Raw genomic sequence first — 17,527 nt, forward strand, 5'->3', positions numbered from 1 at the left:
TATATCATGGCGTGTCAGCTTAATGTGGGAGGAAAGCCCCAAGTGATGCAGGTCTCAGACGTTTACCACTTTGGTGAAACCCATGAACACAGGTATGGTGCTGACAAACCTAGAAACAATCGGGGCGAACTGGGATTCGAACCCAGTCATAGGTTTCTGGCGTGCCCAAGGGACGCAACTCTGCACAGCGAATCGTGGCGCCTTAGACGACTGGGCCATCTGAGCCCCCACCTGGATAATACTGTTACAGTAAATGTATTGTTCGTCCAAAATTAGCCTGAACAGTTTCAAGTTTCAACTTAACCTGTATATCTGTCTTCTACAGATGACATGTTACCTCAGCAACATTATTGAATATCAATGTGAATGGGTGAATGGTTTTATCAGCAAAGTAACCTCACCTCACTGAGGCAGGGTTCGAGATAATGTGAGTACATACCCAAGGACTCAATCCATAATGCACATTGGGTATTTGATGGTTACCTCTTGGTATTAAATATAGTTTACTCCCTTGGATCAAGACTATAGTTATCTTAAAACTATGTGTGACATTTTGAAAAATAATTCTGCTTATAAATGCTGTTTCAGGTAATGTCTGATTTTCTTCTGGACATGTGCCGCCCCAAATGTGTCAGACGTCGCATAAGCTCATGACAGCTGTATATGTGTCACTTGCAACATGCAAGACGAAGCACTTTTGTGTATGATTCACTGCAGTAGTGCTGTGGTAATGGTGATGTTGTCATTCAGTCAGTATAAAAAGATGAGTAAAGATTCAGGTACACAAGCTAAGAAGACAACATTGGGCTTCTTTTTTTTTTAAATTTCATGTATATTTGTTCGCAAGGAACTCAAAACTAATCAGGTTATGGTTATTAAATTTGCATATTTTACGGAAATAAGCAGCTAATCCAGACCGGGGAACCTGTGAATCACAAATGGCCCTTTTTGCTTGTTGTTTAACGCCACAATATTCTAGTTATATGACGAGTAAGTAAATAATCGACCAGACAATCCCGTAATTGACATCATGAGCATCGATCTAGGCAATTGGGATACAATGACATGCATCAACCAAGTCAGCGAGTCTGACCACCCGGTCCTGTTAGTCGCCTCTTACAACAAGCATGGGTTGCTGAAGACCAATTCTAACCCACGTCTTCACGGGGCCAATGGCTCTGTTCCTGACTTGCAGTCAATAGGTCCCCATTATAGTTACCCACATGTGTGGAATTTTTCCACATCCCTACTTGCAAAGGGTGGAATGATAAGGAAATATGTGGAATATATTCAATCTAATTCCTGGTTCTCTATGTCAGGCTTCCACTTTTAAATAGACTTCGGACAAAAGGCACCTTTGAGTTTCCCCAAATAACTTGAGCAGTCACAGTGCCTGAATACGGGATTTGTTCGATGAAATAATTCTCCATATTGAGGCCACTGTCTGGTCAGGTGATGTGAGCCTTGTGGTGTTTATAGTAGCAGTGACAGTTTGGCCCCTACACGTATACATGGTTTTTCATTATTGACAATCAGTTATAAAACTACAAGTATAAAATATTCGTCTGGAATCACAATTGTGTATATTTCATTTTCACATATAAACACACAGACTCTGTGATTGTGTTCCCTTTCATAACTTCACAGAAACTGGGTAGATGGAGGATTGGATCAGCCACACAAAAATAGCAGAATCACTTGTAGACATTTTAGTAGAGACGCGAGGACAGACTTGTTTTTGACTTGTTTTATGAATCTGACAACTCGGAAATAAAATGTGAACAAAAATGAAAATCAGTGTGTTTTCATTCTGACATCCAGAAATAAGATAAATATTTAAAAAAAATTGAAGTATTATCAAAACCTAATACCTACTATAAATAATACCTTTTGAAAGTTAATCTTAAAAATATGACAAATCACTGTTTCCTTACTTTCTACTCCCCCCCCCCACAAGCCAAAAATCTCTAACACCCCCACCCCCCCCACCCCAAAATGTAATTTAAGAACTAGGACTGGTTTTCATATGTGCTTTAAGACTGAAATAAGTCCACAAAAAGCTTGTCTTAAAAAACACCCGGGCTCATTCTTTAAGAGTATGAAATGTAACCGTTTTCAGCAGTTAGTTTTCTGGTTTACATAGTTGTTAACTTTTGATAGGGATAATCAGAAATGTCATTCTATTTAAATATACACTTGACATATTATGAGAATCAGTTTTGTGTATAATGGAAAGATAAAAATGTCCTTATGAAAAAAGTAGTATGTAATGAAAAAGTCGCACAGGAACCTAAAACTATTTTGATAATTAAAAATGTGTGCATTGTACCTATAGCTTCATATAAACATAACTGCCATTACTTAATTCAAAAATAGAGAAGAGAACCAAATGGATGTGACTCTGCTGTCCTTCTGTGGCAAATCCTGAATAAACTGTATCACAGAAATCTATCAATGGCACACTCTCGCACACATAAACATGGCTTGTATGTCACATAACATTATGCATCGTGCAAACTGATGATTATGCGGTTTGCAGGTGCTAGACATCATAGAAAATCTCTGTACAACTTCACAAAGCACCACAATTGGCCTTCGATTCTTCCATAATGTCATGGAATATGATTGATATAAAAAAACTGTCTTGCCTAGTCTATGCAACCTAAAAGACACACATTGATCTGGCTAGTGTAAAAACCATAAAAAATTAAACTTTCTTTACTGTGGACATCCGAATAAGATTATTGTTGCTTGAGTGATCACATCACACAAAGTGAAATTAAACTGAGTTACACTAACTTACGTTTGCATGCAGGTATGAAAATAACAGAAATGGTGATCACAGTTGTGAAGATAATAGTACCTTCCATCACACAGGTGATATATATCAAATACACACCTGATATACATATATTCATAGCACTTATAATGTATCACAAATCTTAGACAAACATTAACAAATCATACTGAGGGGAATCAGGCAATCAAAAACTTGTAGAAGCTGTGGTTCATACAAAACTATATTTGATTATCTCTTAAATAAATGTTCATCTCTTAAACATAATCAAACTGAAAAAATGTAAGCTTCTGGAAGAAATTGTAAGGGAACTGAAGTGACACCAAATATGTCATTTAACAACTTGAATGTAGTCGTAACCCACGATTAGTGAGTGAGTGAGTATGGTTTTATGCCGCTTTTAGCAATATTCCAGCAATATCACAGCGGGCGACACCAGAAATGGGCTTCACACATTGTACCCATGTGGGAAATCGAACTGGGCCTTCGGCGTGATGAGCAAACGTTTCAACCACTAGGCATCCCCACCCACCGTACCAAACCCATGATAAGAAGCTACATATATCATAAAAAATAAAATAATGCAGATTAAATTTCAATAAAACCAATAATATTTCCAATTTGAAAATGTCAGCAAAGAGAAGATTTGCATTATGCATCAAAAATTATTTTTAAATTTAATTAATCTCTTTCAGTAAATTATAATCTGATAATCTTGTAATCTGACATGTAGAAAAATTTAAAAAATAATCTGATATTAAGCAGATAGAAGAACGAAAACAAAAGCAATGGAAGTATAAATAAAACAATAATCTGTGATCTGAGTATTAAGCAAATAATAAAACATATGCAAAATATAGCCTTGTGACTGGGTGAGGAGAAGTTGTGTCCTCATGTCTTGAGAGTGATCTCCCTTTGGTGAACTCTAAAATGTTGCAAGCGCCTTTAAACAAAGCTGGACAACTCACAGGGAAACACTTTACAGAACAATGATTGCATGTGCACTTATGAAATCTGGAAGAGTTTTAATACAGTTTCCTGAACTATAAAATATATAAATCTTAGTATTTGTGAATTCAGGCACAAGTATTAGCATCACTAAACATTTTGGCTGTTTGTGAATATGAACAAACAAAAAGATCTTTAGATAGGAATTCCTGGTAAAAGAGTCATTTACAGGAATAATGCAAATTACAATGCAATTTCATGTCTAAAACAACAAGTTCACTTGAATCCATAGCAATATTCAATCAGGTTTGGTATCTACATTGATATTCCAAAATAGGTTGACAATCTTCTTACTTAGATGACATAAGGCAGTTTTGGCATTGATTCTTGAGGCTTGATTTAGACTACCTGAATTTGTTCCATCTGAAAAGGAAGTCGTAAAAACAAAATTAAAAATGCATATCCTTACTTTAAAACTGAAAGAAGTGTTTTCCAATGGGAACTGAATGATGTGTACATATTCACTAACATACCAATGTTACCAATTTTGATATGTTCAAAAACCTAATATTTAGCATAAGACATCCTGCTTTCATATTGCTTAGCAATCCTTATCTTAAATGATGCTTTGCACCAACTATAAAATGCCCTTTAACACTTGGACATTTCTTCAATATCTGTATATCTTGTCATCATTTTGCAAGCAACTCCGTATACAAATGTATTGAACAGCCATATATTAACAAACATTCTTCCATAGGGAGGGAACATGGCATCGAATATTTCAAAATTTCCCAAAGCTGACGGAACATGCATCCAACATGGCAGTCAGAAAACAAGGGAAAGCACTCTGAAAGTTAGATCCACTCCATCACTTCAATCCGCGCTTAACATCCAAATATTGAGAACCGGTATCCAGCAACAGTCAGGACTTTGGGTAATGATCCCATCACATGCACTTCTATCATGAAGAGACCATGTCCTTTGTTCTTGAAGTTCTCTTTGAAAAATTCACATTTAATCTCTCATTATATCCAAGTGCAAACCCCCACTTGAAGAGTTGAGAATGCAACTCTCTGTACCAGTTAGTCAAGCCTCGCAGGGAGGACCAGATATGCACTGACTTGTGGAGAACAATTTACCCTCCACCTCCGCCTCCCAATAGAGGATCTGAGCCCATGACTACTGCATCAGCAGCATTTCCTAGATTGACGCAAGCCTGGGTCTGTCCTGCCCACTGAGAAGCACTTTCTGGTTATACTAGTCTAAAAAACCCATCCTCATTTGTCCTTGAGTCAGAAGAACTAGAATCTGTCTTCCGAGGTTGTGTCAAGTTATGTCTTCAAGACTGAGACCAACTTGAAATCTGATATTCCTAGGAATCATTTCTTCAACTGTATTTAATGTTGAGAACTTCCATGCACAGGCACTCAGTGTAATTATGAAGATATTATTGTTGACAGCACCACTGGTCACACAGCTTGCCAAGTGGCATTGAGAAACAACAAGTCCTGCTCAACCCCACTTCAAACAAGCTGATGGGGACCATGTCCACCTGAGGTTTAATGTCAAGATTTATGCTTCTATCTGTTGATTTGGAGTTTGCGCTTAGTTCATCATGGCTACATGCTTGTCTGAACAGATTAGTTGTTTCAGGATGAGCCAGACTCACACGAGGACAGTACGCAGCAATAACATCATGAGGTTCTTGCACAGCCATTCTGTTCCCATTTACCACACACGATACCACAGGATGGCCTGAAGCAACAACAGCATGAGGTCCCAGCACACCCATTCCTTTCCCATTGACCACACACTACTGAAGGATGGCCTGTGGCAACAACAGCATGAGGTCCCAGCACAGCCACCATGATTCCACTGATCACCCACTATCAGCAGGACGGTCCACCTTTCTCATTTAAGCTGCCTGAAACAAAAAACAGTCATGTTTATATGCACAGCATGGTATTTTTTCAAGTCACACCAATTTTCACTCATATGTTACAAGTCACATTTTTTATTACTTTTCTTGAAAACTTCTCAGCAACAGACATAACGTGAAATGATGGGTGGGTAACAAAAACAAGTATGTTAGTTGCTTTCCTTTCCTAATATCTCACAATAGTGATCATTGTGTATACCTCTAATACTACCTCTATTACATCATAGCCATAAGTTCCTGTTCATGCTGAGAATCACACTACAAATTTTAATAAATTTTCAACGTACGTCCTCCTCACTGCCAACATATCTAATAGTTGTGAGGGAAACCCTATCCCTCATGCGAGACGCCACTGCGCATGCGCAAGGCGGGAATCACCTCACTTCTTTCCTGTGTGTCCAGATGACATCAAGGAAATTTTATTGTACATGTGATTGCTGTTCCATAGTTACAAGTCACACTAGATCATCACAAGCTTCACTGAAGACAAGCAATAATTACAGAACCTGGCTAATATATCTTGATAATAGAACTCCACTAAAGTGTGAAGATCAGTCAGTATACAAAGGATGATATAATTAAAAGAAAATGAGCAAAGTATTTTATTCTCTCTCACCCCCTTATCCCTTACCCAGAGCCAAGAGTACTTTCTCCAAAGGATCTTCGACCATAATGTAAAGAATGGCTGGTGCCAAGGAATACATCTTGACTTAAATGCTCCCACTATGTGGTATACTAAAAACAATACGCATGTATTTATATCTGGTCTAATGGCTATAAGAAGAAATAGCAAGAGTATTTACTGAGCTCAATAAGAGGCCCTGCTAGGACACTCAAGTAGTTAGTACAACAAGGCACCCTGGTACATCAAGGCACCCTGGTACATCAAGGCCAACCCGTAATATCTGGTACATCAAGGCCAACCCATAATATCTGGTACATCAAGGCCAACCCATAATATCTGGTACATCAAGGCCAACCCGTAATATCTGGTACATCAAGGCCAACCCGTAATATCTGGTACATCAAGGCCAACCCATAATATCTGGTACATCAAGGCCAACCCATAATATCTGGTACATCAAGGCCAACCCATAATATCTGGTACATCAAGGCCAACCCATAATATCTGATCACCAAACTCCACCATAAGAATGAAGTAGCACACTAAAAATAACCTATAGATGCTAAAACCTACATCTGACATAGCCATGTATGAAGGTTTGGGAGAGACTGTTTATTGACACTTTGTTCGTTGTATTCACTTTCACTTACTGTGATAAATATATTTCAATGTCATAATGTCAATTAACTATTTTTTTATATCTTTATCTCAGATAAAATATGTGTTGTTCTTTCAAAGTGAGTTGGGTTTGACGCTAATTTGGATCGTATTCTGGTCATAGCCCAGCTTGTCAGCTTGATGTGGGATGAAAGCCCTTAGTGACGCATGTCTTAGATGTTAACCACTTTCATGAAACCCACAAGCACAGGTATGGTGACTAACAAACCTGGAAACACAAGTGATCACAGGTTTCTGGCATGCCCAAGGGAGGCAACTCTGCACAGTAAATTGTAGGCCTTTGATGTTTGGGCCACTTGTGACAAGTTGCATCTTGCCTCCTGCCTTTAGGTAGGGTACACATGTATCTGTACAACATAAATTGATCAGATCTAAGGAGGCTCAACATTGTCCCACATCTTTACAAATCCAGAGAAAAATCTATTGTGCAGTGTAAACATTTAATGACGGTTGCAATAAAATGTCATTTATTCTTGAAACACAACCTTGCACAAAAGTATCTCTGCAAAAGGGATTCCTGCAAGTATTTGTGAATGAGTTAGGTTTAACACAGATAGCGTTTCAGTCAAATCAGGGCAAATCTTGTAACCCATAAGCAATGGATTCTGGCACAACTAAGGGATGCAACTCTGCATAGTGAATAAAAGGGAAGCAACTCAACATTCATGTTTATTTAAGATAAAAGAGCAAACAATTATTCAAAATTATTATTATAATTCTGAGTATTGGCAAGTTTCCTCTTCTGAAAGTGTGTTATTAAGTCAGTGTTGACATATTCATTTTCATTTTCCTCAAAGCAAATTGTTCCGGTAAAAGTAAAATGCAACTCTTTTGGTCTGACGGTCACAACTGATACTGAAAACTGCCATGGTGTCAATGCACCAGATGACATTCATATTGACCTAATTTGTATATGACGACGCGACATCTTGCAGAATTGTTCCCACGTTTCATTCACACGTAACAGTTGGTAGCGGCAGTAACAACAATATCTGTATTCATGGAGGCATTCATAGTCTCACATGAAAGTCAGGATCAGAGTACTCAGTGACATGTCACTAGGTGCTGAAACTTTCAAAGGTGTCTATACTTAAAATGTTCAGCATATTTCTTTAATAGAGTTTCAGATCCTCAAGGTGGCAAATCCCATCTTGTTGAAAGTGTCAACAATGATAAGTGAGCGAGTTGAAATTCAGCTTCACATTAATGAATGAATGTATGGTAAATAAAGCAGTGTCTTAGTGTAAAAAGTACTGCTAACAGCTTCAGTAGCAGAGCCATAAGTGATGTCATTTGATTGTGACGTCAAGGTAACCAATGACGTCACAATGGTCTGCAAAGCATTGTGATGCAATTTCATTGCAGTGATATCTACAATGTAGACATCGCTTGATCTCACCCAAGCATATCTCCTGAGGGAGAAAGTTTTGTATGATAAAACATATTTACAAGAACTTCATCTTCATTGGCTTCAGTCATTTCCAGTACCAAGCTGTCAACACAATATTTACAAAATATCTCGCATAGACAGTATGGCAGTGAAATGATTGACTGCATATAAATCTTTTCCCTATGTACCTAAGCAGCTACAGCGACCAAAGAAGCATCAATGGCAAGCAGCTATTAGGACTCTACCATCAAGACTACTAATATCAACATCTGAAGCATCTATCTTCAAGATTTCAAACTAGCTATTCCCCAATGTTAGTGCTTCCCCAACCAAGATCCTGGAATCTTCAGGCAGAGTGATACATCTGCAAATATCCTCCTCCAATATCTACAACACTGCAAGAGACAACAGAAGATCCATTCTACTAGTCAGGCAATCATCTGCTGAAGTGATACCCGGATTCTCCACCAGATCATGATTAACAGCATAAGAAATGTGTGGTATCTGAGGTATGTGTGGTATTGAGTGGTATTGTATGGTATTGAGTGGTATTGTATGGTATGTGGTATGTGTGGTATTGTATGGTATTGAGTGGTATTGTATGGTATGTGGTATGTGTGGTATTGTATGGTATTGAGTGGTATTGTATGGTATGTGGTATGTGTGGTATTGTATGGTATTGAGTGGTATTGTATGGTATGTGGTATGTGTGGTATTGTATGGTATTGAGTGGTATTGTGTGGTATGTGGTATGTGTGGTATTGTGTTTTTGGTACAGATTAGATGAAGAAGAAACGATTGTCATTTTGTTATCAATATTTTATGTCTGTTTCAGTTACTTTCAGCAGTGATCCATAAACGTCTGACATAAATAAATGTTTACTTGTCACATGTAAGTAATAAGTAAGTTAAACCCATGCTTTCATTGGTGCATCAGTCAATAAACTTTTGGTTTTGCTTGTGAATTCCAACAATGAAACTGTAGGGGCAATGGCCGACACACCAAGGAAAGGTAACTCTTATACATCCAATTCCATGTGCTATTGTGTCCAGCCAGTCTTATTTTAGGCATTATTTCCCTTGATCAACAGATTTTTTATCCATGACAGAAAAATCAATAACTCAGGAACAAATTTAAGAATTGGTTTTCAGACTTTTTGTAAACAAATGTTTTCAAACGTTTGAATCCTATTTCAATAACAATAGATGATAATCTTTAAAGAAAAGATGTCAAGATTTTCTCATTCTCAACCATGTTCCTTTCCAATTAGACTAAAACCTAGTCTCTGAAATGAATAGATTTTAGAGAAAAATCTGTTGTTCAATTATCTTAATGATAGATAATAAAAAAGGAGGCCAAAGGCTGTTCATTTGAAACTGCAGTAATCTTGACTTACAGGGGATGTATTGGGTATATTTGTTTCACGGTCTGTATGACAGACTACTTTCCATCAGCTGGCAGCCTGCCAATCTGGCAGCTGAAGTATTGAAGAGGGAGCAAACCGATGTGGAAAGGGGGTAGGGGAGGGATACCCCCTGGACAGGTGAGGTGCTATTTTAGTCTTCGTCTTACACGCTTTACACACAATTTGACTTCCCTCTTCAAGAGTGAGTCATGATCAAAGCAGCAGGTTACATGGTACATACACGTCTCAAGTGGTTACATCCAGACACAACAGTTTGAAAAAGAATCTTCAATCCTCAAATTTACAAAATAAACACTTTATAAATATACATCCCCCAAAGAGACAAGTAATACGTGCACTCAGTATCAAGGGCCTTCCAGGGAGGAGGCCAATGTGGTCCAATTGCTTCCTGTAGATGCATCTGATGTGTTATGACAGATGGGTGTTTGTCATACCTTTCATGTTTAAACAAGTGGTGGCTAATACTGAGTGAGTGAGTGAGTATGGTTTTACGCCACTTTTAGCAATATTCCAGCAATATCATGACGGGGGGGCCCACCGGAAATGGGCTTCACACATTGTACCCATGTCGGAATCAAACACGGGTCTTCGGCGTGACGAGCGAATGCTTTAACCACTAGGCTACCTCACCGCCCCGGCTAATACTGTCATATCACATATCTGCAACTGCTTTTTGAAACACTGTCATACACTGTAAAATTCCCTGTTTAAGCCATGTCTCTCCATAACATGCGTAGGTGTGTGTTTATTTAATATGTCGTCCATACCACAGCATAATGTCAATATTAGAGCTGTTATGTCCATATCAGAGCTTTTATGTTGATCAATAATAACACAAAACTCGAACCAATAACTACCTAATGATACAGACATGTTCTCATGTACCAAACTATGCACATTTCAGTTTATTCTTAACCCAGAAAAAATAGTGAGTGAGTGAGTTGGGTTTAACACCGCCTAGCACGAGTTTTACTTGTTTAAGATGCATGTTCACAGTGGCCACCTAATTCCTGGCTCAGTGTAAACTGCCAGAATGAGTCAATGGCGTAACATCATCATCATGGTTTTAAGTTACAAAACAAACTTAGGATGATATCTTCTTGTAACAAAATACAAAAAAAGTTGAAACTGAGTAAAAATAATGTGATTAAGTGTGTTTCAACTGGACAGTGTATAAAACGTATCTGTCTTCAGCTAACTGACAAACCTGAGACTTGCATGTTACGTTAATGAATCGATCTGAAACAAAGTAAACCTCCACACAATCATCCGTGTTGACAACCAGAACATTTACACATAATTCAACCTGATTGTTGTATCACAATCCTAAAGTTGTCCAATTTCCTTGCTAGGATTTGACAGACATACATAATGATTAAACACTTCCCCAGACACCATGTGGTGATCGTAAGTTAATCCAACTGACCGCATGACGTGTGTGATAGAGGGCAAACACATAAAGGTCAGTGTGGAGGAGTTGTCCAACTGATGTGATTACAATGTCAATACGACATCCAGGGCGTACTCCGTGCTGTCTGCAACCATAATTGTGGTACCGGCAAACTTCTAACATAAATCAACTTGTCCAGAGGCAATACAAGCTGAAGGACAGGGGGGCACCAATGAAACTAGGAGTGAGTTGTGTTTAATGTCGCCATTAACAGTATTCCAGTCATATCATGGCGTACCAGCTTATTGTGGGAGAAAAGCCCAAAGTAATGCAGGTCTTAGACGTTTACAACTTCGGTAAAACCTACGAGGACAGGTATGGTGCTGGCAAACATAATTGGGCGAACCAGGATTCCAACACACAATCATAGGTTTCTGGCGTGCCTAAGGGACGCAACTCTGCACAGCAAATTGTGGCACCTCAGACGACATGGTCACCCATGCCCCTTTCCAATGAAACTGTTTTTAAAATGGGTGATGCAGGGAATACAAAAAAGCTAAGATAATCAATTTGGACCATCAGGATGAAGAGATTTGATGGAGTACCAATAATGCTGTGTAAAAAATCATTGCAAAGAATTCAAGTCAGGGCAACTGAACACACCAAACGTCTCTTCCAAACCTGATTTTTATTCAAAGGTTTCCTAAGACTAGCTTGAGAGTTTGTCAAGGAGTGTGGAAGACCTCAGCAGACTTTACATGTGGGATATTGGAGCTGAAATATCTATACAATGTTTATCTCAATTACCTTGAATCTTTCCCCAAATATCCTCACTCCATCTCCAGAGCTGAGAGCTAGTGGCTCTGACAGAGAACCATTAAGATCTATTTACTCACCAATTTACCAGCAAATACTATGATGGAAGGGAAGTGAAACCTACAAGCTATTTCACATAGAGGGACACCGACACAAAATCGACATGGCCTCTAATTTAGTCTTTCTCTCGAGATTCCTTTATCGTGTCTCCGGACTGATGTTTTGCTCACCGTTGAGGCAAGACAGTGAGCAATCTCATGGTGTATCTATGACGTCAGTCCAAACTACTGAAGTAAACATTGGCTATCCTTCCGACCTGGCAAATACACATGGGTTTCGGTTCAGGAAATTGCCAAATACCTGTTTGGAAAAGATGTTTTGGGATCATGTTAACACAGCTTGAAACAAAATATCGAAAGTAAATAACTTCATATAACCAGATTCTAATTTGGGATGGAAGTCAATCTTTTCAAAATCTGATTTCTTGTCTAGTGTCAAAGATTGATAGTTTCTCTATTAACAATCAATTCCACGTTAACGCTTCGTTAATGTGATCGAAACACTTATAACATAATAACTGTTTCTGAGCTCTCATCACAAAGCCTGTATTTTTTTTTACCACTATTATGATCAACATGTCTTTTTGGTCTAGTCTTTCTTTTCAATCAACACCCTGTAACAAGTACGAAAACAGCTTTAGAAGGGTTAGTAAGAAAATGATAAAGTTTGATGTAACTTCAAACAATATTTCAGCACTATCACAGCTAGACACTACACGAACGGGCTTTACGTATCATAATCATGATTGGAGGCAAACCCGGATCTTCAGCACGAACACTGTAGCCACTCGGCTACCCCCATCAGCCCAGACACTAAGATACAATTTGTGTCATTGGTTTCCTGAAACATCCTAAGATGAAACTAAAACAGTATATGTGGATGTAATCAGATTTATCAATATTACTGCTCCTTCAGCCATCACATAACACATACCGTATATCGCTGTGTATAAGGCGACCCCACGTATAAGACGACCCCCCTGTACACGCCTTCAAAATCAACCCAAAATCTTCGGACGCCAGTTGACATTGCCAGTGGAAAAAAATGTGAGATCTTCGACTCCGTGTATACGACGACCCCCCTTCTTAACCCCCTCATTTTAGGTACGAAAAACTCGCCTTATACACAGAGATATACGGTACTACTTAGCTTCACTTATTGTTTCATCAATATTAATATTTTGTGACTGGCTATCAGTTGATATTTGTAGATAATTTAAATCACTCAACTTCCCACGAAAAGGTCACTGTCAAGAAGGCAAGAATAGCTGAGTACCAATGTTCTAATCATTGATCTTAATCAGGTTTTTCTCAAGCAATCTAGCACACATATCTTGTTCTGAAAATAATATCCCATAACTTATTTTTTTCAGTTGCAGACAACAAGCTGGGTCGTCCACAAAATCAAATTAACAATTGTCATGTGATCCTACAGCAGCTTGATGAACAGAAGACATTGGACATAAAAAGAGGAGGGGGATCAAAATCACAGGATTTCAAATGCCTTAATGTCTAGAAGGAGGTAGGAGACCGAGGAAGGAGGAAGAAGGGGAAGAAGGGGAAGGAAGGGGGGGAAGATGGGAGGGGAAGAAAGGGGGGAAGAAAGGGGGAAAGGATGGGAGAGGGGAAGGAAGGGGGGGGAGGAAGGGGGGAGGAGAAAGATGGGAGGGGAAGAAAGGGGGGAAGAAGAGGGAAGGATGGGAGAGGGGAAGGAAGGGGGAGGAAGATGGGAGGGGAAGAAAGGGGAGGATGAGGATGGGGAGGGGAAGGAGGGGGGGGGAGATGGGAGGGGAAGAAAGTGGAGGATGAGGATGGGGAGGGGAAGAAAGGGGGAAGAAGGAAGATAGGGGAGGAGGAAGATAGGGAGGGGAAAAAAGGGGAAGAAGGAAGATAGGGGAGGAGGAAGATAGGGAGGGGAAAAAAGGGGAAGGAGGAAGAAGAGGGAAGGATGGGAGAGGGGAAGGAAGGGGGGAGGAAGATGGGAGGGGAAGGAAGGGGGAGGAAGATGGGAGGGGAAGAAAGGGGAGGAAGAAGAAGGAAGGATGGGAGAGGGGAAGGAAGGGGGAAGGAAGAAGATGGGAGGATGGCAGACGGGAAGTAAAAGGTAAAGAGGAAGATGGGGAGGAAAGGATGGGAAGAGCAAAGGAAGGGGGAAGGAGGAAGAAAGGGACGGGAAGAAATGGGAAGGAGGAAGATGGGGAGGGGAAGAAAGGGGAAGGAGGAAGATGGGGAGAGGAAGAAAGGGGAAGGAGGAAGATGGGGAGGGGAAGAAAGGGGAAGGAGGAAGATGGGGAGAGGAAGAAAGGGGAAGGAGGAAGATGGGGAGGGGAAGAAAGGGGAAGGAGGAAGATGGGGAGAGGAAGAAAGGGGAAGGAGGAAGATGGGGAGGGGAAGAAAGGGGAAGGAGGAAGATGGGGAGAGGAAGAAAGGGGAAGGAGGAAGATGGGGAGGGGAAGAAAGGGGGAAGGAGGAAGATGGGGACGGGAAAGGAGGCAGGGGAGGTTGGGATATGGGAAGGAGGCAGATGGGGGAAGGGGAAGGAGGCAGATGGGGGAAGGGGAGGAAGAAGATGAGGGGAGGATGGGAAAAGGGAAGGAGGGGGTGGGGAAGGAGGGGGGTGGTGGAGGGGGAAGGAGGGGGATGGTGGAGGGGGATTAAGGGGTATGCAATAGTTTGAGATGGCGCAATTTGAGACATAGATTACCATTATCCTTGCTGTGAGTACCAAGCACATGGTCATGTGTTTCACCTTCATGGTGAAGGCCATCAACCTGCATCAGTATATTTGAAGAAATGTTCAAAGTGACATTTAACCCAAATCACTTACTCCTTCACAACATTTTCACAAAAGACATATGACCTTCCTCCACCAATATGATCGGAGAGATCAGCATCGTTCATCCACAAAAATGATAAAACAATGAGCTGCCTGTGTACCACCTACTCTTCCTGGTCAGCAGAGGTAATTGGCCATCTTACTGGGCTGACATGCTACAAAACGACATTCTAGTGTACTACACTGAGATATTGATCGGGCCTGTGAGGCAAAATGTCCAGGGTCGTATGCCCCATACAGATCAAGTAGGTTCGGACACCTGAGACTGGGGAGACTGAACATTGTGACATATGCGACAAGGGCAGTTCGGACACCTGAGACTGTGGAGGTTCTCACATGAGACTGGGGAGGTTGACACATGAGACGGAAGGTTGACACATGAGACTGGGGAGGTTCTCACATGAGACTGGGGAGGTTGACACATGAGACGGAAGGTTGACACATGAGACGGAAGGTTAACACATGAGACTGGGGAGGTTGACACATGAGCCTGGGGAGGTTGACACATGAGACTAGGGAGGTTGACACATGAGACTGGGGAAGTTGACACATGAGACAGGGGCGGTTGACACATGAGACAGGGGCAGTTGACACATGAGACGGTAGGTTGACACATGAGACGGTAGGTTGACACATGACACTGGGGAGGTTGACACATGAGACTGGGGAAGTTGACACATGAGACAGGGGAGGTTAACACATGAGACTGGGGCTGTTGACACATGAGACGGCAGGTTGACACATGAGACTGGGGAGGTTAACACATGAGACAGGGGAGGTTGACACATGAGACAGGGGCGGTTGACACATGAGACAGGGGCGGTTGACACATGAGACTAGGGAGGTTGACACATGAGACAGGGGAGGTTGACACATGAGACAGGGGAGGTTGACACATGAGACTAGGGAGGTTGACACATGAGACAGGGGAGGTTGACACATGAGACTGGGGAGGTTGACACATGAGACAGGGGAGGTTGACACATGAGACGGTAGGTTGACACATGAGACTGGGGAGGTTGACACATGAGACGGTAGGTTGACACATGAGACTGGGGAGGTTGACACATGAGACGGTAGGTTGACACTCGAGACTGGGGAGGTTGACACATGAGACTGGGGAGGTTGACACATGAGACAGGGGAGGTTGACACATGAGACAGGGGAGGTTGACACATGAGACAGGGGAGGTTGACACATGAGACAGGGGCGGTTGACACATGAGACAGGGGAGGTTGACACATGAGACTGGGGAGGTTGACACATGAGACAGGGGCAGTTGACACATGAGACGGTAGGTTGACACATGAGACGGTAGGTTGACACATGACACTGGGGAGGTTGACACATGAGACTGGGGAAGTTGACACATGAGACAGGGGAGGTTAACACATGAGACTGGGGCTGTTGACACATGAGACGGCAGGTTGACACATGAGACTGGGGAGGTTAACACATGAGACAGGGGAGGTTGACACATGAGACAGGGGCGGTTGACACATGAGACAGGGGCGGTTGACACATGAGACTAGGGAGGTTGACACATGAGACAGGGGAGGTTGACACATGAGACAGGGGAGGTTGACACATGAGACTAGGGAGGTTGACACATGAGACAGGGGAGGTTGACACATGAGACTGGGGAGGTTGACACATGAGACAGGGGAGGTTGACACATGAGACGGTAGGTTGACACATGAGACTGGGGAGGTTGACACATGAGACGGTAGGTTGACACATGAGACTGGGGAGGTTGACACATGAGACGGTAGGTTGACACTCGAGACTGGGGAGGTTGACACATGAGACTGGGGAGGTTGACACATGAGACAGGGGAGGTTGACACATGAGACAGGGGAGGTTGACACATGAGACAGGGGAGGTTGACACATGAGACAGGGGAGGTTGACACATGAGACGGGGGAGGTTGACACATGAGACAGGGGAGGTTGACACATGAGACAGGGGAGGTTCTGACATGTTGGACTGGGGAGGACATACTCCTACATACTACAACAACAGCAGTGAGAAGCCAAGATTCCATTCCTAGTACAAGTGAACCCAATTGCTGACAAGGAGAACACCGCGGCCAATCAATGAAACGTTTCCTGTCCATTGGTCTGATATATTATCACCATGATAAAAACATACAACATCCCTCAGCATCTCCAAGTTCAACTGGTCCAGCTAGCTGATGCAACAAGAGAGTGGCTCGACTAGACGAGTGCTAGGTCACAGCTCCCCTCTTCGTCCATGCCTCATATTTAATCAGTCTGCTGTAAATTGCACTACCACCATCACAATATCATAGCTAGGGAGGTTATTGTGAGTTTTATTATCTGAGAAATATCAAGCTACTGTCTTAGTTAATTAGTATTTGTAGAGGCTTTGGTAAAATTGATTAATGAGGTCAGACTGATTATTCTGATATGAAAGACATGAGTGATGAATTCTGTCAATGATATAACAAGAAAAATTGGTCAGTTTTGTGTTGGAAAGTCTTGGAAAACGGACATTTAAAAAAATAACGAATTCTACTGAATTTAGTGAATCCCCACGACCTGTGACATGACCAGTTTTCCAATACCTGGTTTACCTATTAATAAATACCCTAATACC

General features: G+C 41.3%; 2 protein-coding genes across 10 annotated transcripts in view; one reads left to right on the plus strand and one right to left on the minus strand.

Annotated features, from left to right (window-relative positions):
* Positions 1–1,986: 1,986 nt before the first annotated feature.
* Positions 1,987–17,527, minus strand: part of LOC139467396 (G protein-activated inward rectifier potassium channel 3-like) — a 135,351-nt gene continuing 119,810 nt past the window's right edge. For all 9 annotated transcript variants that reach the window (XM_071248941.1, XM_071248934.1, XM_071248937.1 and 6 more), the window contains one exon: positions 1,987–5,672. The gene's annotated coding sequence lies outside the window, so the exon portion shown is untranslated. The remainder of the gene's footprint in view (positions 5,673–17,527) is intronic.
* Positions 14,203–14,730, plus strand: LOC139467500 (antho-RFamide neuropeptides-like). The gene has a single exon (XM_071249039.1). The coding sequence runs from the start codon at positions 14,203–14,205 to the stop codon at positions 14,728–14,730; it is 528 nt and encodes a 175-aa protein (XP_071105140.1).

This window comes from Haliotis cracherodii, unplaced genomic scaffold (assembly GCF_022045235.1).
Source record: "Haliotis cracherodii isolate W230 unplaced genomic scaffold, xgHalCrac1.p SCAF_2, whole genome shotgun sequence".
NCBI classification, from domain to species: domain Eukaryota; kingdom Metazoa; phylum Mollusca; class Gastropoda; order Lepetellida; family Haliotidae; genus Haliotis; species Haliotis cracherodii.